Source organism: Mastomys coucha, unplaced genomic scaffold, assembly GCF_008632895.1.
Source record: "Mastomys coucha isolate ucsf_1 unplaced genomic scaffold, UCSF_Mcou_1 pScaffold3, whole genome shotgun sequence".
Taxonomy (NCBI): Eukaryota; Metazoa; Chordata; class Mammalia; order Rodentia; family Muridae; genus Mastomys; species Mastomys coucha.
The window spans coordinates 10238366-10264260 of record NW_022196909.1 but is presented as its reverse complement, the minus strand read 5'-3'; the positions used below and the strand labels follow the sequence as shown (position 1 = coordinate 10264260).

At 44.3% G+C, this 25895-nt stretch overlaps 1 protein-coding gene across 2 annotated transcripts in view; it reads left to right on the top strand.

Moving 5' to 3' along the window:
* Positions 1–25895, top strand: part of Crybg1 (crystallin beta-gamma domain containing 1) — a 236318-nt gene that overhangs the window by 150405 nt on the left and 60018 nt on the right. The window contains exon 1 of one of the 2 annotated variants that reach the window (XM_031348566.1): positions 12300–12500. The exons of the other annotated variant lie outside the window; for it this stretch is intronic. Within the exon in view, the coding sequence (XP_031204426.1) occupies positions 12498–12500 (3 nt within the window). The 5' untranslated portion in view covers positions 12300–12497. Of the gene's footprint in view, positions 1–12299; positions 12501–25895 lie in introns of those variants that run through there. 2 annotated transcript variants of the gene reach the window in all.

The window sequence follows — 25895 nt, the reverse complement described above, 5'->3', positions numbered from 1 at the left end:
CTAGAAGGATCTCACCTCATTATTGATTGTGACCATTTTAAAAACTGAGCTATTCATAATCTATAAAGTTCACCATTTAAAACGTCCAAGTGGGTGGGTTTTAGTATGTTCACAAGATTGTATAACCATCACTGCCCATGGATTTCAGAACCCTTTCATTGCTTTCTCAAAGAAGCCCTATAGTTTCTCCTCCTCTCTCCTCCCTATCCCCTAGCTAGCACTAATCACTTTTCTGACCCTTTGTATGTCTATTCTGGCCTAGGATAGAAACAGAGTCACCATGTAAAGTTCTCTGTGTGGCTTCCTTCAGTTAACACAGTATCTCCAAGGTTCTTCCACGTAGGCTTAGATTTTTCAAAACCTACATTAATAAGGGCTCTTAATTGATTTAACCCCCCTTCTAGCCCACCTCCCACCACAAGTAGTTGAAGGGAAAGGTTAATAAGGCAAAGGGGGGTGTGGACCTGTTTAGAAATCATTCTTTGGGGCGATCCCAATCTTTGATGTCAGGATATCAGCAACTCAGTTCACACGAATCAGCAGCAGTAGCTTGATCCACTTACGAACACCATTCACGAATCAGCAATGGCAGTTTGATCCAGAAGAAGCTATGAGGCCCTGCCAATCAGGCTGAGTCCACAAAAGTGCCAAGAAGCCATTGGAATATCACAAGAAGTTCTTTGGTACATTTCTGTCTATGATGTTATAACAAACAATGGTCACCGAAGAAGGCAAGGCAAACCAATGCTAGTGTCATCCACTGTCTACTGGGTTATGCTTATACCCTTTGCAAACATCACAGGCTCTCTGAAACATCCTCTCTAGCAAAACATCATGTGCCCCTTTTCCTGGCAGCTTCCAGAAAAAACACCACCTGTCTGTCCTCAGCAAAACATCCTCCCATGTGTCTGCCTCAGCAAAACATCCTCTTGTAAGACAGTTTCCAGAAATGCATCACATGACACAACTGAGTCTCCAGAGAAACCAGAAATTTCCACTTCACTTCCACATTGTGGCTTGTGCCAGCACTTCATCCATCCTTCATTGGCAAGAGAGCCATCTTTTATTTATCCAACCGTTGAAAATTTGGATTATTCTTGCTTTTTAATTCAAGAATAGTTCTGTCATGAACACTGACCTTTAAGTTTCTGTGTAGATGCTTTCAATCCTCTTGGGCATACACTAGGAGTGGAACTACTAGGTGTTATGTTAGGAGTAGAACTAGCCGACCATGGACTGGCTGCTTTAAAGGTAGACATTTATTTCTCACACTCCTGGAGCCTAGAATTCAAGATGAAGACATCTGCATGGAGAGTTCCTGGGGAGAGTTCTTAGGTGAGAGAGAGAGACAGAGACAGAGACAGAGAGACAGAGAGAGAGGGAGAGAGAGAGACAGACAGAGAGAGAGAGACAGAGAGAGAGGGAGAGACAGAGAGAGAGAGAGAGAGACAGAGAGGGAGAGAGAGACAGAGACAGAGACAGAGAGACAGAAACAGAGACAGAGACAGAGATAGACAGAGACAGAGAGAGACAGACAGACAGACAGAGACAGAGAGAGAGAGAGAGAGAGAGAGAGAGAGAGAGAGAGAGAGAGAGAGAGAGAGCCCTCAGAACCTACATTATACTGTGAACTCACATGGGCTTTCCAGGGATGGAGAGAAATGAGTGGGCAAGGGTGGGGAGACAGGAGAGGAGATTTCATTTCTTCTGGTACTATAAAGGCTCTAATATCATCTTCAGAGCACAATATTCATGACCTAAAGAATCCAATCTGTTTACCTTCCAAAGGCCCCACTTTCAATACTGTAATGTTGAAAATAAGGCTCCAGTAAATCAGAGGATGGTAAATGTATTCAGCCCAGATCACCGAGTCAAATGGCAATGGTGTTTAGCGCTTGTAGTCAATGTTGTACAACCACAGCCACAAGGTGGAAAGCCCCCGTCTCTGCATATTCTTACCAGCACTTGCTGTATCTTTTTTATTTTATCCATCACAAATGGGTACAGTATGGTATGTCATTGCAGCTTCAGTTGAGTTTCTCATATGCACAGTAATGCTATGGATCTTTATATATATGTGTGTGTGTGTGTGTGTGTGTGTGTGTGTGTGTGTGTTCACTATTTGCATATCTTCTTTGGAAAAAGTGTCTCTTCCTGTGTGTTTTGTGAGCCACTTTTTTATTTTCTTAGGAGCATAGATGCGTTTAATTTTGAAGATCTATTGGTTGGTTATACTATAGGTTTATAAGAAATTAAGGTCAGCTTCAACAACGTCACAAAGACAAAATTAATCTCATTGTCTCATTTTACAGGCCTAGATCTTTGATTGGCTTTATTTTGGCTTTTGCATGTGAGGTTAGACAGGAGCGGGTGCATTTTTGCTAGAAACATGATCTGTTTTTGCAACGGCCAAGTGCCAAGGGAGATGAATTATATATAGGGCCACTCATCAAAGATGGAGGCTGAGAATGAGCAGGTCAGGAGATCCAGGCTGACCCTGCTGAATAACTGCAGTAAGGCAGGGGAAGGTGATCCTGTGGCCACTGGACAAGCCAGGATGGCTCACCCCAGTCTGGAGTTAGCTAGAGTATTTTATATTAAGAGAAATTTGGCTGCTACTGTCGAGCGAAAGATGAATGTATTAGGACTCTGACAGACTAAATCCTGAAGAGAACAGCTAGAAAAGCTGGCTAGCCACAAACGATGTCCTGTGAGATCAGATGGACCTCTGACCCTGTCCGTGACAATCTCTGCGTACCTGTAGACCCCATGCTGATCTACTCGTCCTGAGAGAAGATCAGAGGCAGAGCCTAACTCTCTCCTGCTCCTGTAGGTTCTTCTGCAGATCTGGCCTCATCCTCCCCTGTGTCTTTTGTGGATGTACTTACCAGTTCCATTCAGATGGTCCATTGGGCTTTCTGTTGGCACCAGACATAGGGATCCTGGAAGGAGGTCAAAGAGAAGGAAGGAAAGGAGTGAGGCTTAGACCTTCTTTCTTCTAGATCCCCCCCTGCAGGGCATTGCAGGCTGCCTGTGTCCCTCAGTCCCTGCCAGCATCCCCTCCGCACAGCTTTCTGTGGGTCCCTGTTTCAGCAGCAATTCCCTCCTTGCCCATCAGGGCTGTTGTAGTCTTGGGTCAGGACACTACTCTCAGAGTCTCTGTGCCCACCATTGCCCCATTATCAGATCTCCATTTCTGTCATTTCTTTCTTGCAGGGCCTCTCTAAGGCTTGCTCTCCCCACTCAAGCTTTGCTAAGCAAGCCCAATTTGAAGATTTTCACAGTAAAACAATGCCGTGAGATGAATGCATCCATTCTGTAACTTTCTGGAGCGCTCACTGCATCTTTGAGACACTTGTTGCAAGACAGCGCTATGGGGCTCTGAGAACATGGGGTGGAGGAAGACAGTAGCATCCCTGCTCTCAGGACTGGATGATCCAGGGGGAAATGAAAGTAAAGATACACACATTTTAATCCAGTGAGCTAGAGACAGGTAACTGGATGAAAAACATACCAGAGAAAGGGGGTAGAGATGACTATGAGGGAGTATTATCCTAACAAGTGGTGGGATCACAGGAGGCTTCTCTAAGGTGACAGCTAAAAAATATGTGGTTGTCTGGGTAGGGCACCAGAAAAACAGCATGTGGAGAACAGTCTGAAGGGACTCTGACTGAAGCAAGGGCTAGTTAGTGCTTCGAGGTCATAGGATTATGAATGTGTGAAGGGATTGTGGTAGCCACGCTGGCCACTTCTCAGAACTGTCCTGAGGGAGAATGAATTGCTCCTAGCCTTTCCTCTTCCTGTGTGGCTTCCTAAGAGTCCTCTAGCCCCAGGGCATTGAGTGCTTAAGGGCGACTGACTCAGTACTCTGTCAAGAAATAGATAGCCAAGGCCCCATAAAGCTGGCATTGTGTTGGAGATGAGAGTGGGGATAGAAAGAGATGCAGGAAAGCTAAGCCAGGAGGCCCTGACAAAAGGGGGCAAGGTGGAAGGGCCCCAAAGCAGTGGTGGTTTCTGCAGAGCCAGTGGTGAGAGCTGATGGTAGGGGGACTGGCTGGCCAGCCTCAGGCTTCCTGACTGCCCTGGGACAAGCCCCTCATCTTCTCGTCTACTTGCATCTTGTTTGCTTTCCTATTGCTGTGATAAAACATTGTGACCAAGGCAGGTTTAGGGAAGGAAGGGCGGATTTGGGGCTTGCAGTCCATCACCAACACAGGGAAACTGAGCAGCACCAGACATAAGCGGCTGGAGCCTGTGACTGAGAACTGAGAGCGTACATCTCCAACCACAACCAGGAAGCAGAGAGAGCCAAGGGGAGATGGGTGGCTTTTGAAACCTCAGCGCCTACCCACAGTGATACACTTCCTCCAACAAGACCACACCTCCTTAACCAGCCGTGGTGGTTTGAATGAGATTGGCCCCCATAGGCTCATATATGTGCATGCTTCATCCTCAGTTGAAGAACTATCAGGAAAGGATTCTTCGGTCTCCTCCTCCTCCTCCTCCTCCTCTTCCTCCTCCTTCTCCTCCTCTTCCTCTTCTTCCTCCTCCTCCTCCTTCTATTCTTCTTTTTCCTCCTCTTCCTTCTCCTCCTCTCCTCTTCCTCCTCCTCTTCCTCCTTCTCCTCCTCTTCTTCTTCTTCCTCCTCCTCCTCCTCTTCCTCCTCTTCCTTCTCTTCTTCTTCCTCCTCCTCCTTTTCATCTTCCTCCTCCTCTTCCTCTTCCTCCTCCTCCTCCTTTTTCTCCTCCTCCTCTTCCTCTTCCTCCTCTTCTCCTTCTCATTCTCCCTCTCCTTCTCTTCCTCTTCCTCCTCTCCTTTCTCTCTTCCCCTCCCTTCCTCCACCTCCTCCCTCTCAGCTACTCCTCCAGCCACATGCCTTCCTGTCTGCCACCAGACTCCCCACCATGATGATAATGGACCAACCCTATGAAACTAGAAGCAAGCCCCCAATGAAATGCTTTCCTTTTTTAGAGTTGTCTTGGTCATGGTGTCGCTTCACAGCAATAGAACACTAAGACACTGCCAAACAGTGCCACCAACTGGGGACCAGGTATTCAAACATCCTACACTATGGGTGACATCTTCAAACCACCATGAAAACCAAAACAATAATATGCTCCTTTTTAAATCCAATGAATTTAGCTCTAGGAAATGCTTACTAAAATTCATGAGTCAGGGTTGACTTAACACTCATGGCTACAGTTTATAAAATAGGATATACATATATAAAATATGTCACCTGCTATCCTCAGAGACTCCCAGGCTTCCAAGGACACCAGGTGTTCTGTAACATGCAAAACAAAAAAGATGGAAGATAACATTCCATCTGGCCAGTTTTCCTCCACCCCTCATGGCTCGCTGTGCTCCTCCCTGAGAACATCGTATCTCACTTCTCTCCCCATCCGTCCTTGTACCACAACTCATCTTGTGCTTGGAAACAGGTTCCTTTTTTTTTGTTTGTTTGTTTTGTTTTTTTGTTTTTTTGTTTTGCTTTTTCTAGACAGGGTTTGTCTGTGTAGCCCTGACTGTCCTGGAACTCACTCTGTAGACCTGGCTGGCCTCGAACTCAGAAATCCACCTGCCTCTACCTCCCAAGTGCTGGGATTAAAGGCACATACCACCACTGCTTGGCCAAACAGGTTCTTTCTTGATTTTTCCAGAGCATCGCATAAAACTATGATTGTATAAGCACAGTAGACTTTTGCGGAGGGCTTGGCACTGCAGGCAACCCACTGAGAACTGCACTTCTGACCGCTGCTGAGAAGATGGCGTCAGTCGTCCCACACACTAGAAAATTCTCACTGGCCTTTTCCTCTCACCACTTCTAAAGTCTGCTTCCCAGTGTTCACATCTATAGGCTCTTGCCTTCCTAAACAGAACTCTATTTCTTATTCAGACAAAAACCTAGTTTAAAATATTTTTTAAGAAATCTCTGCTCAAGGGGCATCTCATTTGGGTTATCTGTTTCCTAAAATGCGCCAGACGTTGGAGGCTATCTTCTTCCTTGTAGCGTAGTCAGACTCTAGGTATGGAGGGGAATAGCATAGATTTATGAATGATTCTGGGTGTGCCACTCCACACTCAGCCCAGACTCCTATAAAAATGAAAACTTTTACTGTTTTACTGCAAAGAATAAAAGTTTCCTTTTTGTTAGTAAAGAGTACACCTGGAGTGTTCCTGACTGAAGAAAGACTGGGTGTTTATTGTAAATGAGAAAGCAAGAAGCTTGGAGACAGAACTGCCAACTAAAGAAAAGATAGCGGGAAAGCCTGGCATGGCCATGCTCGATGCTAACCCAGCCGTGAAGAGGGGGTGGAGGAGAGTCACTACTTCAAGGCCACTCTCAACTACACAGTCAGTTTGAAGCTAGCCTGGACTACATGAAATCCTATATCAAAACATACCAACGGGGGGGCTGGAGAGGTGGCTCAGCAGTTAACAGCACTTCTGTCCTTGAGAGGACCCGGGTTTTACTCCCAGCACCCACATGGTGTGAAGCAACCATTTGTAACTACAGTTACAGGGGTTATCTCATGCCTTCTTCTGGCCTCTTTGAGCACCAGGCATGCACACGGTACACAGAGACAAAATACTCATACACGTGAAATAAAGTAATAAAAACTTAAAACAACAACAACAACAAAAAGGCAAATAGGACTTCCCTTGCCTCTATATTGTTTGCCTGTTTGTTTTGAGACATCAGCCGTAGCCCAGGCTGACCTTGAACTCTTGACCTTCTTGCCCCTACCTCCCAAGTGCTGGAGTTATGTCACCATGCCTGAGTATTTTTAATTTTTTTCTTTTATATCCGTATGTGTGTGTGCTCATCAGGATTGTCTAGAATAACAGCTAATAGAGCAAACATTAATAAACATTAAGGGATTAGGATGACTCACAGGCTGTGGTCCAGCTAATGCAACAATCTCTGATGATATACAGAAGGTCCAAGAATCCAGTAATTGTTTAGTCCATGAGGCTCGATCATTCAACTGGTCTTCAGTATACACTGGAATCCTGAAGAAGTAGGCTCAATGCCAGTGAAGGGGTGGACTTGCCAGCTAGCTAGAGCTCTAAGAAGCTAGAGGAAGCCGGCAAAGATGGGAGCTTCCTTCTTCCCTGTCCTTATATAGGTTTCCAGCAGAAGGTGTGGCCTGAATTCAAGATGAACATTCTTGTCCCAAAATGCTCCAGATTAAAGGTGTGTCTTAGCCAGGTTGTGGTGATGCATACCTTTAATGTCTGTGAGTTCGAGGCCAGCCTGGTCTACAGAGTGAGTTCCAAGATAGCCAGGGCTACACAGAGAAACCCAGTCTTGGAGAGAAAAAAAAAAAAGTGTGTCCTCCCACCTTAAAGATCCAGATTCAGAGTGGATCTTCCCACTTCAAATTAAGCAAAAACTACTCATTGGTGAGCCCAGCCATTTGGGGGCTTTAGTTTATTCCAGATAAGGTCAAGACGACAACCAACAGTAGCTGTCACGGTGTGTTTGCCTGAGTTTATGTGTACCATATGCACACAAGAGCCTTTGGAACTGGAGTTACAGACATGTGTGAGGCATCTGGTGTGCATGCTGGGAACAGAACATTGGTCCTCTGAAGAGCAATATGTGTTCTTAACCAATGAGCCACTTCTCTAGCTCTGTCTTTTTTCTCTTTCTTCCTTCCTTTCTTCCTTCCTTCTTTCCTTCCTTTCTTTCTTTCTTTTTTGGATGCAAGATCTCTTTATGTAATCCAGACTCACCTGGACCTCTTTTTTCATCTACTTATTTTTATGTGAATGGGTGTTTGGCCTGCAATGTGTGCCAGTGTACCGTATGTGTCTGGTACCTGAGAGACCAAAAGGGAATGTTGGATGCCCTGGTATTAGAATCACAGATGGCTGTGAGCTTCCATGTAGGTTCTGGGAATAGAATTCTCATCCTCTGGTAGAGCAGTAATGCTCTTAACCACTGAGACATCTCTCCACCCCAGAAACTATTTTTTAAAGTTACTTTTATTTAAATAAAAATTTTAATATCTCTTTGTGTGTCTATGATGCATTCATGTGTCAGAGGACAAATGTAGAGGTCAGAGGACAATTTGCGGAATCAGGTTTTTCCCCCTCTACCATGTAGTTCCCAGGGAACAATGCCAACCAGGTCATCAAATCTGGCAGTCAGATTTCCCACTGAGTCATTTTGCTGGTCCTGGCCTGAAATGCTTAATTTGTTCTGCCTTCTAAGGGATTACAGCTGTATACCAGCACACACACACACACACACACACACACACGCACACGCACACGCACACGCACACGCACACGCACACACGCACACACGCACACGCACCTCTGCCCTAAGACAGAAAATATTTAACCTTTCAACTTGCATGGAGATCCTAACGCTTTTCATTTTGTTCATATACAAATGTGCTTTTCTTCTGCCAGTGCCTGTATATTGGCCATTATGTACTTTCCAGAAAATGCTATGGGATCCTTGCAAAACAGCCACCAAAGTGCTCTGGGCACTCCTCTCTGAATAGACTTGGGGCATGCCTTCACTTGAAGGGTCAATCACCCCCTCTGTGTCTTTGTCACAAAGTTATCCACATATAAGTTTGTGCCCTCATAGTCCCCTGCCCTGGTAGCTTCTCTTCCTCATTTCCCCAAAATGCATAGTGGATTTTCTTGTCATTTCTCAGGTGTCTGCATTATGGTCCTGGTAGATTAAAGTCACTCACGAGCATGAACGGATCTTTATCATTAAAAAAAATCCTATTTGATGCAGGGCTTAAGAGATGGATTCGTGGGTCAAAGTGCTTAATGCATGAAACTGGTGACCGGAGTTCTAGCCACGGATGGCACATTAGGGTTTCTATAGCTGTGATAAAACACCATGACTAAAAGCAGCTTGGGGATGAAAGGGTTTATTTTGCTTACACTTCTATATCACCGTCTACCATCCAAGGACGCCAAGGCAGGAGCTGGCACAGAAGCCATAGAGGGGAACTGCTTACTGGCCTGCCCACCCCGCCCCGCTCCGCTCACCCTGCTTTTTCTTATAGAACCCAAGCCCAGGCCTGGGCTCTCCTCCATCAATTACTAATTAAAAAAAAATGCCTTACAGGCTTGCCTACAGCCTGATCTTATGGAGTCATTTCCTCAACTGAGGCTCCCTCCTCTCAAATGTCTCTACCTTATGCCAAGTTGACATAAAACTAGCACATCATGTAAAGGTGCCATTTATAGACGGTCTCGTATCTTTCTTACCAAATTGTGACCATGGTGACTGACTTGGGGTTCCGATTCAATGCAAATGTATTGCCTTGAGAGGTAAACTTCCATGTGTTATGGATGCTTTTGCTTGAAGATAGTAACTGTCCCCTAAATTTGACTTGACTCATGTCTGACCCACCCCTGGAGCTTCTCAATGCTCTCTAGGTCTTAGGACTCTCCAATGAGCTCCTCTGGGTTCATATTCCCTTCTCACTGAGCACACTTCCTTTCCCTCTGTCCCAACTGCTGGTCACTCGAGGCCCCATTTCATCTCCCGTGTGAACTGTGGGACTCAGCAGAGGCTGCCATGTTCAACGTCTTCCTGAGTTGTTTGCATCATGCCTTGTCCACTCAGAAAGCTATGGAGGGCTTCCGGCTTTATGGGACTCTCTACACCTCGGTTTCTTGACTTGCTTCTCAGTGTTCTTCTTCCCCAGTAAGATTCAATTCATTTTCCCCTTCCAGTATGCTCTGCCAGCATTTATCATGCTGCATAACTCTGGCTTGGCCCTTGTGCCTACATTCCCTTGGCCAGCTTCCTTCAGGCCCTGCCCTCTCCAGGAGTGCCTTCCCTCCACCCAGGCCTTGTTAAACCTATGCTTCAAGGCTCACCCATTGCCAATCTCCTTCCCTTTGAACTCGTGGAGCGTCACAAATGTCTCTATACCTACTAGAGCACTTAGTTACACACCCACTTGCACACTGGTGCCTGTTTGAGGGATAAATCTCTATGCTTCTAGAAGCAAACGTCAGCTATCTAGCCTGCCCCTCACAGAGTGAGCCCATGGAAGCAGGATGCAGACGTCAGTGCTTCACTCAGGCTCGCCTCAAACTCACTATGTAGCCAAGGATGATCTTGATCCCATCCTCCTGCCTCTACCTCCCAAATGCTGAGATTGTGTGTGGCCTGTTATTATGCAGAGCTAGGATAGAACCCAGAATGTCATGCATGCTAGGCAAGCACTTGGTTAACTAAGTCACATTCCCAGACTTGATGTCACATATTCTTATAGTTTCTAAAAGTGTCTTAATATAAATGGTTATATAGGCTAGACAGAGAGCTCAATGGTTAAGCTGCTTTCCCCGAGGATCCGGGTTCTATTCCCACATCAGGCAGCTCACAACCACTTGTAACTGGAGCTCCTGGGGGCTCCAGTCCCTATAGGGGACCTTCAAACACACACACACACACACACACACACACACACACACACACACACACACACCTCTAATATATACATATATAAGATTGTTACAGAATGATTTGTTAGTAACTTATAAAGCTATAATAGTTCTTTATAAAGGCAGAGAGAAAAGGTTTTCTAAAGTCAGCTAATCAATCCACTTAACAAAGCATACATTTTCAACATGGGCCACCCCTAAATGGCAACTATTGTTACATTCCTGTCATATATACCTCTAAATGGCAGTATTTCCTGTGCCTTTCTCCACAATATGTGCTTCCACTTATTCCATGTTTTTTACCCAAACTTGTGACTGATAGAGTTGGCAGCTAATAAATGCCTGTTGATCTCATTCGAATAAATGAATGACAAGCTGTTGCACGGGTCAGCCTTGAGAGTTTGTACTAAGTAATCGTGGGGTGGTTCTGTTGCTGTTTTTGTTTGGTTGTTTGGTTGGTAGGTGGTTTTGTGTGTGTGTGTGTGTGTGTGTGTGTGTGTGTGTGTGTTTTGAGATAGTATCTCATGTAGCCCAGGTTGGCCTCCTACTTGCTCTATAGAGATTGGCCTTGTGTTCCTGATCTTCCTGTTTCTACCTCCTAAAATGCTGGGGGGTTACAAGCATGTACCCCAATGTCAAAGTTGTCCTAAGTAGTTGCGCTGGGAAATAAGTCAGTCACAAAAAGACAAGTAAAACCAAAGTTGTCAGACTTGGGCAGGACGCAGGATGGCAGGTTTTTTCCGGCTGGAAGGTAGAGAACGGGGCCTCGCTGTTTAGTATTATAAAATTATGTGCTTAAGAATCATTTAGATGCTGGGCAGTGGTAGCGCACGCCTTTAATCCCAGCACTTGGGAGGCAGAGGCAGGTGAATTTCTGAGTTCCAGATCAGCCTGGTCTACAGAGTGAGTTCCAGGACAGCTAGGGCTACACAGAGAAACCCTGTCTTGAAAAACAAACAAACAAACAAAGAATCATTTAGATGGTAAAGTGTGTGTTTTGTGCTTTTTACTATGGTGAAAAATAAAACTTTGGGAAATGAGTAGCACTTTACACAGACATTCAGGTGTGTGCGCAGCACTGACTTGCACCCACCAGTGTTTCCTGGTTCTTGATGGAATAAGACAGCGGGTTATTCCTGACCCGTATGACCCCACACACAAGGACAAGCATGAGGAGAGCGGCTGGAACCACCATGCTTGCTGAAGCAGTGGAACAAAAGAATCTCATCAAACACTAAATGCTTTTAGACTGAAAGTGGAGGGAAAGCCCAACATATATTAAACTCCACCTCCCCCCAAAAACAAAACAAACAAATAATAAAACAAAATCCTGCATGTGGGTGCAGTTATAAAAATGATTTACAGTTACTGGATTTAGATGGACTGGTGAACATAGGTGTCAGTTACTTGAGTCCTAATGAGATGGTTGTAATTTTTACCCTTTCTAAGGTATGACACCCCCTTGTGTACTTTTAATAATATTACATGAGATGTGATTTGTGAAACATAATTTATACTTTTGTGAAAAACAAAAAGCATAAGTAAATGAAGCTGGAGTTAGAACAACACAAAATTTAAAACCCAGCAGTGAAGACAGTACCCTTTGTTCACCAGAGAATTCAAACTCAGAGCTAAGCTACGCCTTTTACTCTGGTTATTTTTCATTCATCCACACAATTTTTGTTGTTGTTTTGGATTTTTTTATTTTGTAGAGTTTAATATATGCAGGGCACTTCCCCAAACTACCTGCTTACTGTTCCCTCTGTTGTCTTTTCAGCAAGTTTGGTTTAATGTCACACCCCAAAAAGGGCGCACCTCTTTAACCCTTTCAACTCCTGAATGAAACACACCCTTATTAACTGAGCTTCTCCCATGAACCGGCAGTGTCTCCGTTTCTGCTCTGGCTGTGGAGACTGAGCTGCCCGAGTTGAACAGGGCAGACTGGACGGTGGACAGGCTGGGCAGTGGTGAGAAGCCAGGTAGAGGGCATGCAGGCCGAGCTGCATGCTGCTGCCAGCAGTCTTTCGGTGTATCCATAGGAAGTGGAGACGAGGCAAGAGAGCATGGTAAGAAAGGAACATAGTCTGGTTATCTCTCTACTGCCTACAACCTTGTTTCTAACTGATACAGAATCGATACTAATGACATCCTTTAACTTCACAAAGTATCTATTGTCTAGATCTGGCAAGTTCTTGGATCTTAAAGGTTTCAAGCAATTCTGAATAGAAGGAATACGGTGGGGACTACATACCCACAGACACTTTGGCTCTAAGGGGATGAAACATCTGCAGCGCCTGCTAGTGCTCAGGCTAGTCAGGCTAGTCAGGATCACTAGCAAACTGCTCTGGCTAATTACATCTGCGTTCCCTACATCCGTCATTACATCCGTCATTCTCCTGTTGATTTAGAATCCTGCTCTTTGAGTGTACTCTAATGACTTAGTTAAACCTTTTACCCAGCTCTGTCCCTCCCCTCTTTCAAATTTCAAAGACAAACTGGTATGGGCTCTTTGGGGGCAGGGGCAGGGGAGAGGGACAAAGTGGCTTTAGTGGGAAGAAATGGCTTGAGAGCCAGGGTTGATTTTAGTCTTTTTCAGTGTTAGACGTTAAAACAGTGTTCAGCATTCTTCTCAGATGTAGGCTGTCTTTCAAAGGTGTCTCCCGTGGGCGTTGGCTGCTCTCTCCGCCTGCCCAGCAAGGAGTTATTATGTATTGCACATGCTTTCCCCAAATGAGATTTATTGGGACACAGAAATGCTATGGGAACAACTGGGCTTCTTAGAACCTATCATTCCAGAAGTCCTAAAGATTCGGATAAGAAAAAGAACGATCTTGTAACCGTTTAAGGAAAAGGAGACTTATGTAAGACCTGTTAAACCTTGCCCCACTGGTTTAGTCACAGAGGTGTAATCATTAAACTCAAGTTCTTGGTGGGCTTTACTGTGTGCTGGGCTTTAGTGGGCAGTGGGCCTTAGTGGGCAGGGAGCTTTAGTGGGCAGTGGGCTTTAGTGGGCAGGGGGCTTTAGTGGGCAGGGGGCCTTAGCGCCTCTGTTTTCTGTTAGAACGAGAACACCTAACACTTGCCTGTCATTTGGTATTTTAAAAACAGACATTTGGACTTTAAGTTTAGGTTTGAGTTCTTAATCTTTCCTTTACCAAAACATTTTTAAAGTGTGTGTATGTGTGTGTGTGTGTGTGTATATCTGTGTGTGTGTGTATGTATGTGTGTGTCTGTGTATGTGTCTGTGTATATGTGTGTGAGTGTGCATGTGTGTGTGTGTATGTGTGTATGTGTGTATATGTGTGTCTGTGTATGTTTGTGTGTGTCTGTGTGTGTATGTGTGTGTATGTGTGTCTGTGTGTGTGTGTGTATCTGTGTGTGTGTCTGTGTGTGTGTCTGTGTGTATATCTGTGTGTGTATATGTGTGTGTCTGTGTGTGTGTCTGTATGTGTGTCTGTGTGTATATCTGTGTGTGTATATGTGTGTGTGTCTGTGTGTGTATCTGTGTGTGTATATGTGTGTGTGTATCTGTGTGTATATGTATGTGTCTGTGTGTGTATCTGTATGTGTGTCTGTGTGTATATCTGTGTGTGTATATGTGTGTGTGTCTGTGTGTGTGTGTGTATCTGTGTGTGTGTCTGTGTGTGTGTCTGTGTGTATATCTGTGTGTGTATATGTGTGTGTCTGTGTGTGTGTCTGTATGTGTGTCTGTGTGTATATCTGTGTGTGTATATGTGTGTGTGTCTGTGTGTGTATCTGTGTGTGTATATGTGTGTGTGTGTATCTGTGTGTATATGTGTGTGTCTGTGTGTGTGTCTGTATGTGTGTCTGTGTGTATATCTGTGTGTGTATATGTATGTGTGTCTGTGTGTGTATCTGTGTATGTATATGTGTGTGTGTCTGTGTATATGTGTATGTGTGTGTGAGTATGTATGTGCATGTATATGTGTGTATGTGTGTGTATGCATACACTCATGTATAACCACATGTGGAGGTCAGCATGTAATTTGCAGAAGTGAATTTTCTTCTCCACCCTATGGGGTGTTGGGGATCAAACTCAGGTCATCAGGGTTGGTGGCAAGCATCTATACCAGCTGAGCCATCTCATTGGTCCTCTTAATCTTTTCTCAGACATCTTAATAGACCTCCCCCCCAAAAAAAGGAAAGAAAAAAAGGAGAAAAATCCGTTTCAAAATGATTTGCCAATTAAAAAGAACAAACCCAAAACCAAATCAACCATGATGTGAGTCTGAGAACATCACAGATACAATTCATCAAAAGCATTTGAAGTTTAATAACTGAAATTTCTGGGTTTTGGTCACTCAAGCTATGAGTGTCTGACACCTGATGCTATGCCTCACAGTTCAGTCTGTGAATGCTGCTCAGTGTGAGCTTAGGCTGGGCCGGGGAGGTAAACCAACCAGGCCAAGCATTCTGAGCGCTGTTTCTGTCTTGAATGCCCATTCTCTTAAAGGCAGATCCAGGAGAAGGCACGTCATTAGCACACGCACTGTGGGTACCGGGAGCACATGGCTAGTGAGGACGAAATTTGAATTTTAATTTGAAATGTTGAAATGGGCAGAGCCTTCTTCTGCCCATGTCTCTAGGCATAATCAGGAATGGCACTGTGCTGGGGAGCCTGGGTGTTCAGGCTTGTCTGCCTCAAGCCTGAACAGGAGCAGGCTTTGCAGAAAACACAATCTGGACCCACAAGCTGAGGCAGAGAGGAGGCGTCTCAGCTTATGCCGCCTGCCAGGAGTATGGTGATGAAACACATTCCTCTCAAGCTCACAGTCTCCTCACTCCCAAAGCACCCATGCTCCCAGCCTCTGCAGCTGCCTGCCTCATCATGGGTGAAATGAACGATAATAATAATACCTACGTGTTCTATGGGACAGGGAAGCAAAGCTCTTTTCATGCCAGTGTGAGGGAAGAGAGAGGAGAATCAGCAGATCCAGGGACCAGAAAAACGTATTAGATGGTGTATGAACATCCTTACAAGGATAGTTTTACCATGTCTGATCCATTTAAATGCTGTATCCGAAGAGTTGAAACCAGCTTGGTGGCTCCTGTGAGGCTTTCTGGTCTCCATGGAGCTGCCCTGGGGTCTAAGTCTTCCTATGTCTCCTCCTTCCCTGCTAGCATGTGTGTGTGTGTGTGTGTGTGTGTGTGTGTGTGTGTGTGTGTGTGTGCTCGTGAGTGTGCAAGAGAGAGAGAGAGAGAGTAGCAGAGCCATGTATCATTTGAAACACACCTGTCGCCGGGCGGTGGTGGCACACGCCTTTAATCCCAGCACTTGGGAGCCCTGGTTCCTGAACAGCCAGGGCTACACAGAAAAACCCTGTCTCAAAAAACCAAAAAAAAAAAAAACACCACACCTGTGGCGGCTTTGGGCTAAAGGCTTTTGAAAAGACTTGCCAATTTCAAAAGATATTTAACGTGTAGGTTTAGGAGCATCGTGATTATGACCTTTAGAAGTGTTTGGCACTTAGTGAAATTCTTGATCTTTTGGTTAGCCACCATATTAGTGCATAATCATAAGCACCTAAAATATACTCAGCCGACTGATCTACTTACAGCCTGTAAACCCTGCTAGGCTAGCTTGGGCAGTTCCCTTGGGTGTGAAGAGAGAATGGTGCCTGTGCCCCTCAAAGGGCCATTAAGAAGTCCCAGGCACAAGGCAGGTTCTTAAGGATCATTGCTGAAATCACAGAAGAGGAAAATTAAAAAGCCAATTAGTACAGGACACAAGTTCATTGACTTTTGAAACCAAAGACATGTGTGTCCCTACTTATTGTGAAATATAGCTTGCATCAGAAAAGTGTATAAAATTTAAATGTGGAGTATAATGGATAATTATAAAGCAGGGATGGGTGTAATTAGGAAGAGCCTAAGACAGAGGTTATTGGCACTTCCTTGGAGTTCTTGCTGGTTTCTGACCAGGATCCCTTCACCATCAAGGCCAGGACCAGAAATTGAACAACAGCAAACACTCAGTAATCAAGAAACATAACACATATTTTGAAATTTAAAAGTCAATGAGAAGAAATATCCATGACAATGTAACAAAGTTTTAAATAAGGGCAAGGATCCACATCACAAAGAAATACCATTATCTTCTTAAATATTTACTTATTTAAATTTTTTTATGTGTATAAGGGTTTTGCCTGCATATATGTCTGTGCCCCGCATGCACACAGTGTCCCCCAAAGAGCAGCTGGAGATTTTCTTACTGAGCCATCCATCCAGCTCCAATATCTATTATCTTAACTGTTATAATAGTCATTTCTCTGCTTTTCCTCCTCCTCTTTCTCCTCCTCCTCCTCTTCCTCCTTCTCCTCTTCTTCTTCCTTCTCCTCTTCTTCCTCCTTCTCCTCTTCCTCCTCCTCCTCTTCCTCCTCCTCTTCTTCCTCCTCCTCCTCTTCCTCCTCTTCTTCCTCCTCTTCCTCCTCCTCCTCCTCTTCCTCCTCCTCCTCTTCTTCCTCTTCCTCCTCTTCTTCCTCCTTCTCCTCTTCTTCCTCCTCTTCCTCTTCCTCCTCCTCCTCTTCTTCCTTCTCCTCTTCCTCCTCCTTCTCCTCCTCTTCGTCCTCCTTCTCCTACTCTTCCTTCGCCTCATTTTCTGCTGAGGTGTAGCCCTAGCTTGCTGTGATCTCACTGTGCAGACTGAGTTAGTCTTGAACTAAGAGATGCACTTGCCTTTGCCTCCTTAGTGCTCGGACTATAGATGTATTCCACTACACCTGGCTTGAAGTCTTCACTTCTGACCCAACCACTGATAAACACAACCTACATAAACAATGCTGTTGCAGCCCTTAACTTCTAAGAAGGTCAAGGAACTCTAAAATTAAAAATTTGAGGACTTCTGTCCTAGGGAGCAGAAATGTTCCACCAGGAAAAACAAGCGAGCGTTTCTCCGGTAACAACAGCAGGTTCACTGTGGCCACCAGTGTGTGAGAGTTCTGTCTTTTCTGCCTGTCCAGTATTGGGGATTGTTCTGTTTAGTTTTTACATCTTGTGCTTTGCCTCTTCATCTCCCTGGTAACTAATTAGAAATGTTTCCTATTATGATAATTCAGGATTTGTGTACAGATAAGCCGCAGTCTTTTCTGCATCCTGCAACCCATCGAGAGTAAATAAAACATGAGAGTAAATAAAACAGGGGCATGATAGGCACTGTGGGCATGGTGGGCATGGTGGGCCCAGGGGCACAATGGGCATGGTAGGCAGGCATGGTGGACACAATAGAATTTATACAATGATTAATATTAATATAGTAGTGTATTTAATAACACAAACTCAGTGGCATACAAGTACAGCGAGCACATAGGCAATGATATTAGATAGTTTGCTAAAAATGAGAGGGGGAAGTAGCAGTAGTCGGCACTTGAGAACTCTTCTTTTTGACCTTATTTGTGGTGCTGACTTGAAAATATTAGTGTGTATTTCTCTTATAGTTTCGCCTTTCCTTCTTGATTGCTTGTTCGAAGGGTATTGCTCTGTAACCCAGGCTGGCCTGGAACTTGCCATGTGCCCCAGGCTGGCCATGTGTTACCACGCCAGTCTAACAGCTTTTATTATGCCTGAGATCATTGACTCATAAAGAGAAGAGATTTAGTTAGTTAGTTAGTTCCCAGTTTTGAAAGTTCCAGTCTGCTGATTAGCTGTCACTTTTATCCATGTGACAAGGCACCATGGCAGGGAATACATGGAAAGGAAAACCAGTCACCTCGTGGCTGGGTGTTGGAAGAGAAACATCTTTTAAGAATATGGACTCAGTGACCTGGAGACATTTCATGAGATCCAACCTCTTTAATTCCCCCACGACCTTCCAGTAGCACCAGTCTGGGGACCAAGCCTTTGTGGGATACTCCAGATCCAAACTGGAGCCTTGGTCTTTCTCTTTCTCTGTCTCTTCAGTGTTAGGTGTTTTATGATTACCTCGCTCAGTTCTTCAAACAACCCAGAGGACAAGTGTTTCAGGACAAGGATTTGGGGAAATCATCAGAGAAGGAGACAACCACTATACTCTAGCAGTTAGTTCCTCCCCGAGCTCCATCATACAGTGCTCTCTGCCCCTTGCTAGGTTTCTGAGTAAGAAATTTCTAGAAAACATAGATGATAGCATGTTCATCTAACTAGTTAATACGCACTGAGTGTTTATTGGCATCGTGCAGATGAAAGACTGGAGACCTCAAAGCTAAAGGAGACGATGTCCCCATCCACATGGGGCTCACATTCTGTAAGGAAAGGCAGACAAACAGCCAGAAGTCCTACTTACAAATAATTCCATACCTTTGTGTAGAGATGCTCGCTGTGAAGAAAACTAGAGGAGGTTAGCTATGAAAATGAGGTTCTGTTCCACAGACAGCGACATCACCCTGTGAGCTTCTTGTCTTCTAAAACCATCATTGACATTGTTTGTGAATTTACATACTTTGCGCGCACACACACATTAATAGAAGAGTAAGCTTTTGGGTGTTGGGTTTTGTTTTGTTGTGTTGTGTTTTATTTTTCTGTTCTAAGCATGAAATATTTAAATGTTTGGCAACGGCTATAGATAACATTCTTCAGACACACCCAGCTTTTTATGTGGGTGCTGGGATCCAAGCTCAGTTCCTGGGCAAGCATTCTTACCTTCTGAGCCATCCCTCCCACCCTAGATGTGGAATTTTTGAGAGAATAAACAATAAGCCCATAGTAGTCATCCCAAGTTCTCCTCATGAGAGCACACGCTTGCTTTTCTTCTCTCCTCTCTCCTCCAGTCTCCCAGGCCCCTTCCCTCCCCTCTCCCCTCCTTTCCTCTCCTCTTCACTTCTCTTCTTTCTTTTTTGACACTAAGTCTTGCTGTGCAATTGGGGCTGGCCCTTGAGGTCTTCATTCCTCTGCCTCCTGAGAGTCGAGACGCCAGCCATGTGCCAGGACACTCAGCTTGCTTTCTGGTTCATTACATGAGTGTGATAGTACACAGTTGTCATCTCACTACCCAGGAGTCTGAGGCAGGAGGGGAGTGAATTTTGAGCTCCCCTGGCCTACATAGTTAAGTTCCTGTCAGTTAGAATAGGGCAGAACTGAACAGAAAGGAGTTACTAAAAAGTCATTAATTCTCATTAGAAATTACCGGAAACTTGGGAATTTCTCAGTTATGCTAACATATTATCGAGTGCTCTAGTATATATTAATTGGAAAAGTAAACATTTTTCTGTTTTCTAAGAATAAATTTCACTATTTTCTGCCACATTTAAAATGTGCTTAAACTGGCACATTTAAGTTAGGAGGTCTCAAATTCCCTAGGTATCTCAAAGGCAGCCTGAAACCACAGTGCTGAGGTCTAAAGAGCTTGTCCATTTCTCTGTGTGGTTGCCACCTAACCACACACACATACACACACACACACATGCACACACACACACACACACTTCCACTTCCACTCTGTCCCTGTCTAGTGTGAGCGCAACTAAGCCAGGGTGGTCTTTTGCTGTTGTTCTCTCTGCTCATCAGCATATCCCTAGTCTCCCTCATATCCTTTAGAATTGACTGCTGGCTCAAAACCTAGCCCTTGCTCCCTTGGCACTTAGATTCTGAGACTCCATGGGTCTTTATAGTATTGTAATTACTCTTGATTTTTGGCACGAGTTGTTGTACAGACCATTCCTTTTAAAAGTGTATAAAGAACACACCTTTTAGTTCTAGCCAATATAAAAAGACTAAGCCCTCTACTTTGTAAGAGCATAGTTCTGTTTCCCAATCTGGCTAAACTTTAATTAGAACTTCGCTGGTTAGTTGCTTAATTATGCAGTCAGGACATGCACAAGGTAAGAAATACTTCCGCTATAAATGTCAAATCCCTGTGTCCTTTAGTCACACGTTGTGCACAAGGGGAAAAAAAATCGCCAAATTAGGATTGCATATCTCAACAGCAAAGCAAATTTATTCAGCCTGACAGTTATCTTTGTGAGAAAAAGGAAACATCTGGAAAACTGCTTCGTTTAAAGGAGATGTTTTGGGTTATCTGCTACTTCTAATTAGCTACACAGAATTGAGGTTCCACCCAGGAAGCACACTGACTTGTGTGACTGAGGAAAGCCATGAAAGGTCATTACAAAGTGTGGGTGAGGTTGGGACCCAAGGGCTCCTAAAGATGCTCTTCGCCTGCACGGCCTCTTACAGGTGTGTGTGTCTAAGTCTGCAATCCAGAATTCTGCATCTCTTTTCTTTTTCTCATTCTTCCCTCCCTCTCCCACACTTCCCCCTCCTTCCTTCCCACCTTCTGTCCTATTGTCCCTTTTCTTTTTTGTTTGTGTTGATATTTTGAGACTGCCTAGAACTCACAATCCTCCTGCCTCTGCCTGGAAGGCATGCTACACTACACCACCACACCTGCTGCATTTTTTCTTAATGGAAGTTCTCAATGTTATATCTACTTCAGCTCCACAAACCTTTGTTGAACCCCTGGTGAGGACTAGTGAGCATTCGGCTGGCCCTAGTCAAGCCCTTTCTCAGTGTGGGCCTGAGAGAGCAAGAGGAGGAGGAAGCCATGGTCAAGGCCAGATACTCGACTCAAGGCCTAACTAGGAGAGAGGAGAATTACCCCATCCCAGTCCCTCCCTTTGCTCCCCTGTCTGTGCCTCCACTGGCTGAACCTAATTAAAATGTAAAGGCCAGGGGTTCAGTTTCTGCATTTTGTTATGGTTGGGATGAGACATACACACAAGGGCAAAGTGGAGTGAGCCAGCTGACATGCCCAACACACTTTACCTTTACACTGCTACCAGTTGTCAAGGAAATCCATCCTAAGAGTGAGCTGGCCTGTTAGCTCCTCCGTCCCAGCCATTGCTGCACAGTCAGGCCTAGGGGACAAGCAAGGCACTCATGGGATGCATGTTGTGCAGCCAGCCCAGCGGTTTAGCTGACATGCATCATATCTTACAACTAACAAAGGACTGCAATGCTACCTAAGAAAAAGTATGAAGTCAATGTTTAGAAAATCTGAGTGTGTTTAGGAAAATTAATCTCTGTAGACCGTTGCTCGCCCTTATAAGGCAAAGAGAAACTTATGGAATAAAGTGAACGATCAATCACTATTTATGAAATTAATGAGAAAATTATTTCATAATTCCAAATGTCTTCTTTCAGTTGGCCAGGTGTCAGCGGCTTAGCCAGGTGTGGTTGCCCATGCCTGTAATCCCAACACTTTCTAGGCTGAGATAGGAGGATTGCTAAAAATTTGAGGCCAGCCTGGACTAGTTAGTGAGTTTCAAAGTCAGCCTGAGCTAAAGGGTGAGATTCTGTCTCAGGAACAAAAGTGTTGATGGCTTTAAATAATGAGATTTCACTCTGGCTCTGTAGAAAACGTAATGATCTAAGACACGTGAGATAGCAAACATCTGTAATCCCAACACTTGGGATATATGAAGGCAGGAGGACCAGAAGTTTAGGGCTAGCCTGGGCTGTGTATAAAAAAAATGAAGGCCAACTAACCAAGTAAACAAATGATCTGAAGAAAACTCTTTCCTGAATCTGGAAACCTGTTTCAATTCCTAGTGTAGCAAAATAAATAAATAAAATATTTTAACTTCTCTGTTTTTTAAGCTATACACTAAAGATATGATAAACATACACACTATATTATTGTTATTATTATTATTATTATTATTATTAAGAAAAAAGTATTTGACCAGAACACATGCCAAACCCCGTAGCATACGCTGTGACCCTAAGGCAATATCACAGTAACCTAGCTAATCATTTCATTCATAACACCCATTTCAATCATTCCTTCCTCAGGCTGAAGAAGGATTTCATTCAAAAATTATCAAACTACTCGCCTAGATTGGGCAGATCTACCACTACACTACTCTATTCCATCTATTAGATCCCATATGACTTGCAATTTCTCCAAGCCACGTGCTTCAGCTCCATCTTCCTTCCACCTTGCCTTCCCGCCCCCACACACCCCCCGTCTCTTCTTTACCCTTCTCCCCCAAACTTTTCAGCTCCATCTTCCCTCCTGCTGCCCAATCATCTGCCTTAGCCTTTATTTGAAAAGTTAAGGTGGGAAGAAGGTTCACAAGGCACCTGTATATGTGACTCGCTCCTCGTCTGCAGTGCTTTCCAGGAGAGGAGAATTAGCATCAAAATACAAGACCAGGGCTATCCACAACATTTCCCCCTTTTTGTCCAGTTAAGAGTCTTTTGTCTCAGATATAAATTGAGCACAACTGTTACTCCTTTGTAATTTATACAATACAAGACAGACCTAACACCAGTCTATCATTTTTGTCAATTAAATAGGGCCTCTATTATCTACCCTAACTTAAAAAGACATAATTCTACACCTGACTCATATCCTGGCTTCAGATTGTATGCCATCTGAAAACCATGCTCTCAAATCTATATCATCTTTCTCAATGCTAAACAGCTCAGGCTGGCTAGCAATCTTCAACCCTGTCAGAAATCCAAGAATGACTAATATTACCTGAACATATGAGAAGCACAAAATATAGCTTCCAGAACTAGCCAGTTTATAGAGAACGCTGATCACCTGGGCAGTCCTTTACTTCAAAAACGTTAGAGCATCAGTCTCCAGCCTTCTGGCCAGGGTCATCTGACAGACCTTTGTAATGCAGATTATTTTATTTTACTTTGGTTTTCTGAGACAGGGTTTCTCTGTGTAGCCCTGGCTGTCCTGGAACTCACTCTGTAGACCAGGCTGGCCTCAAACTCAGAAATCCACCTGCCTCTGCCTCCCAAGTGCTGGGATTAAAGGCATGCGCCACCACTTCCCGGCTGTAATGCAGAATTTTGAAGGGCTGATTACCCTGTCTTGGCAGAGATTATCAATCAACTATTCTGCATAATGTATCCTTTTTCTGGACAGTATTTTGTCTATAGATGGAATGAGGCAATTTCTGCCTAGTGGCTGTCTTGCCCACAACTGGAGCAACTCCATTGATGCTCAATTTCTTCTTTGAATCTGAGAAAGGGGTGCTGTCAGGAGCAGCCAGGTCTCTAGTCAACAGATCTTTAATAAAGAAATGTCCATAAACGTCATATTCTATGGACTTCTAATGCCTTTGAAGACTGTCTATCCACTCAAAGCATCTCTGAACTGTTAAGCCTTGACTCTTCTCTGTCATTTCTAATTGAAGTATCTCAGAAACACATGACTGTGAGTATACTATCTGGCCCTTAACTCATATTGCTTAATCATTTAAAACAGTTTGTAATAGCAGTTATAGAAGGACTGGGTCTAATTCTGGTATTCTCAAATGTGTTATATAGGCACAATGCCTATATGAGAGTAACAATACTAATCCCAATTTTATACCAATAAGAAATTCATACCAGTGAGAACCTTACATTTGTATCAGATAAATTCAGTCAAATATAAGAGAGTATAACTCCAGTTTTGTATCAGTTATAAGGACATCTACCAATGTAAGATCTAGCTATGTAATGTTTTGCTTAAGAGTACATGTGCTAACCTATCCCTATTTGTCAAAATACAAGACCAGGGCTATCCACAACGGTTTGTCAGTCAATCTGCAGGCTCCGCTCTCTGGCAGCTGGAATTCTTGACCACACTAAGTCTTGGGTATGGAAGATTTTTGATTCTGTCTGTCAGACTTCAGCCATGTTTTGAGTGACCTTCAAGAACGTTGGTACCTCCTTGAAACCGGTACCAATTAGGTGCCCCTGGCTTGTTAGCGGCAGCAGATGCTTGCGGCCACCTTAATCTGACAATCCCTGTGCTAATGGCTAGAAAGGCAGACTAGGAAGTTTTCCTTCTGATGAGGGGCTCACATTATGTAGGACATGAAAAGGGTAGAAATTCATGGATGACTTTTAAGTGTTGGCACACTTTCAAGTAATTCTGTTCAACATAATTTTCATAGCCTTTAAACATGATGTTAGGTTAAACTACTTTAAAGTTGATGTCGAGGACTCGAGTTAGTAATCTCAACAAAACAAAAGTAGTTTTTGCATGCTTGTACGGATGTTTTGGGCAGACCACAGTTCATTGACAATTTATCCTGAATGTTCTGGCCTTCAGCTGCCTGTCAAACGAGGCCACAAGGCAACGTCAGGTTTACAGCAGCACAAGGTGCCACTTACTAAGTGGCACTTTGCTGCTACCCCGAAAAAGGCTGAGTTTCACATCCCAGCACTTTAGCCATGGCCACCCTGGCTTCTCCACACTGCTGGATTGTGACCTTGTTGTGGACACTTCTAAGGTCTCCCGATGAGCTTCATGGAATATTAAACAAGAAGAATATTCTACTGGGCTATGGGAGTGCGGCACAGATGAGAGGTTCTACACAGTGAGGGTTCCTAAAGTAAGGTGGGTTAGAACAAGGTGCTGCAATTACATGCTCTGAGAACATCAAACCTGAGAATATCCAGATCTAGGGCACCCCAGTACCCTACATGGACGTGGGTGGGCTGGGGGTAGGGAGTTGAGATGGACATATTACACGGGAGCATGAAGCATCCTGATAGGTCTTTGCAAACATTCTTCTACCTAACAAGGTTAAGGGAAAAGGTGCAGGGTCTGTCTGTGGCCACCTATCTCAGGTGTTAGACTCTAAACCCCTAAGTTTACTGGGTTTTGGTTCTTTATCTGTCAGACTTTCCACATGAACACTGGACAGAAACAATCTCTCGGGATAAAGAAGTGTGCTACTTGCTCAAAGACTGAGGACTTTCTCCTAACACAATGGATGGACACTCTGAGCCCTGCTCAGCTGGTCCTGCTCAGAGGGGATGTGCTCCTGGGTTCCTCAAAGGATGGGCCCTTGGGAAATCTTCATTCCCTAGAAATTAGAGGAGCCTCTGTAAGACTTGAGAGCTTGCATGCTCCCAGTCAGAACCGTGTACCTGACACATACTGTCTACGTCTTACTTCCCAGCAACTTTATGAAGATAGAACATGTTAGGACAAACTCGTCATTCTATTTATTTCACTTTATTCTTTTGAGACACAGTTTTATGTAGACCAGGCTGGTCTTGAACTCACTTTGTGGTCAGGGATGACCTTGAACTCCTGATGGTCCTGCTTCCATCTCTCAAGTGCTAGGATTACGTGGGAGCACATTTTGAATTTTTGACTTTTCTGTTTGTATTTTGAGACAGGGTCTTGCTATGTAGCCCTGGCTGTCCTAGAAGTCCTTATATAGGTCAGGCTGGCCAGAACTAGGAGGTATCCTCCTGTCTCTGATGAGAGTTGGTTTCCTTTTAAAGCTCTAGAGTCTTGCTATATTACCCAGTTTGGCCATAAACTCTTGCTACCAAGAAATCCTTCTGTCTGGGTAGGGTGGTGCATCTATTTATTCTCAGCACTCAGGAGGCAGAGGCAGGCAGATCTCTGGGAGTTCGAAGCTAGTCTAGTCTATGTAGTGAGTTTCAGGACAACCAAAGCTACATAGTGAGACCCTGTGACCCTGAGTCAGAGACACAAAACA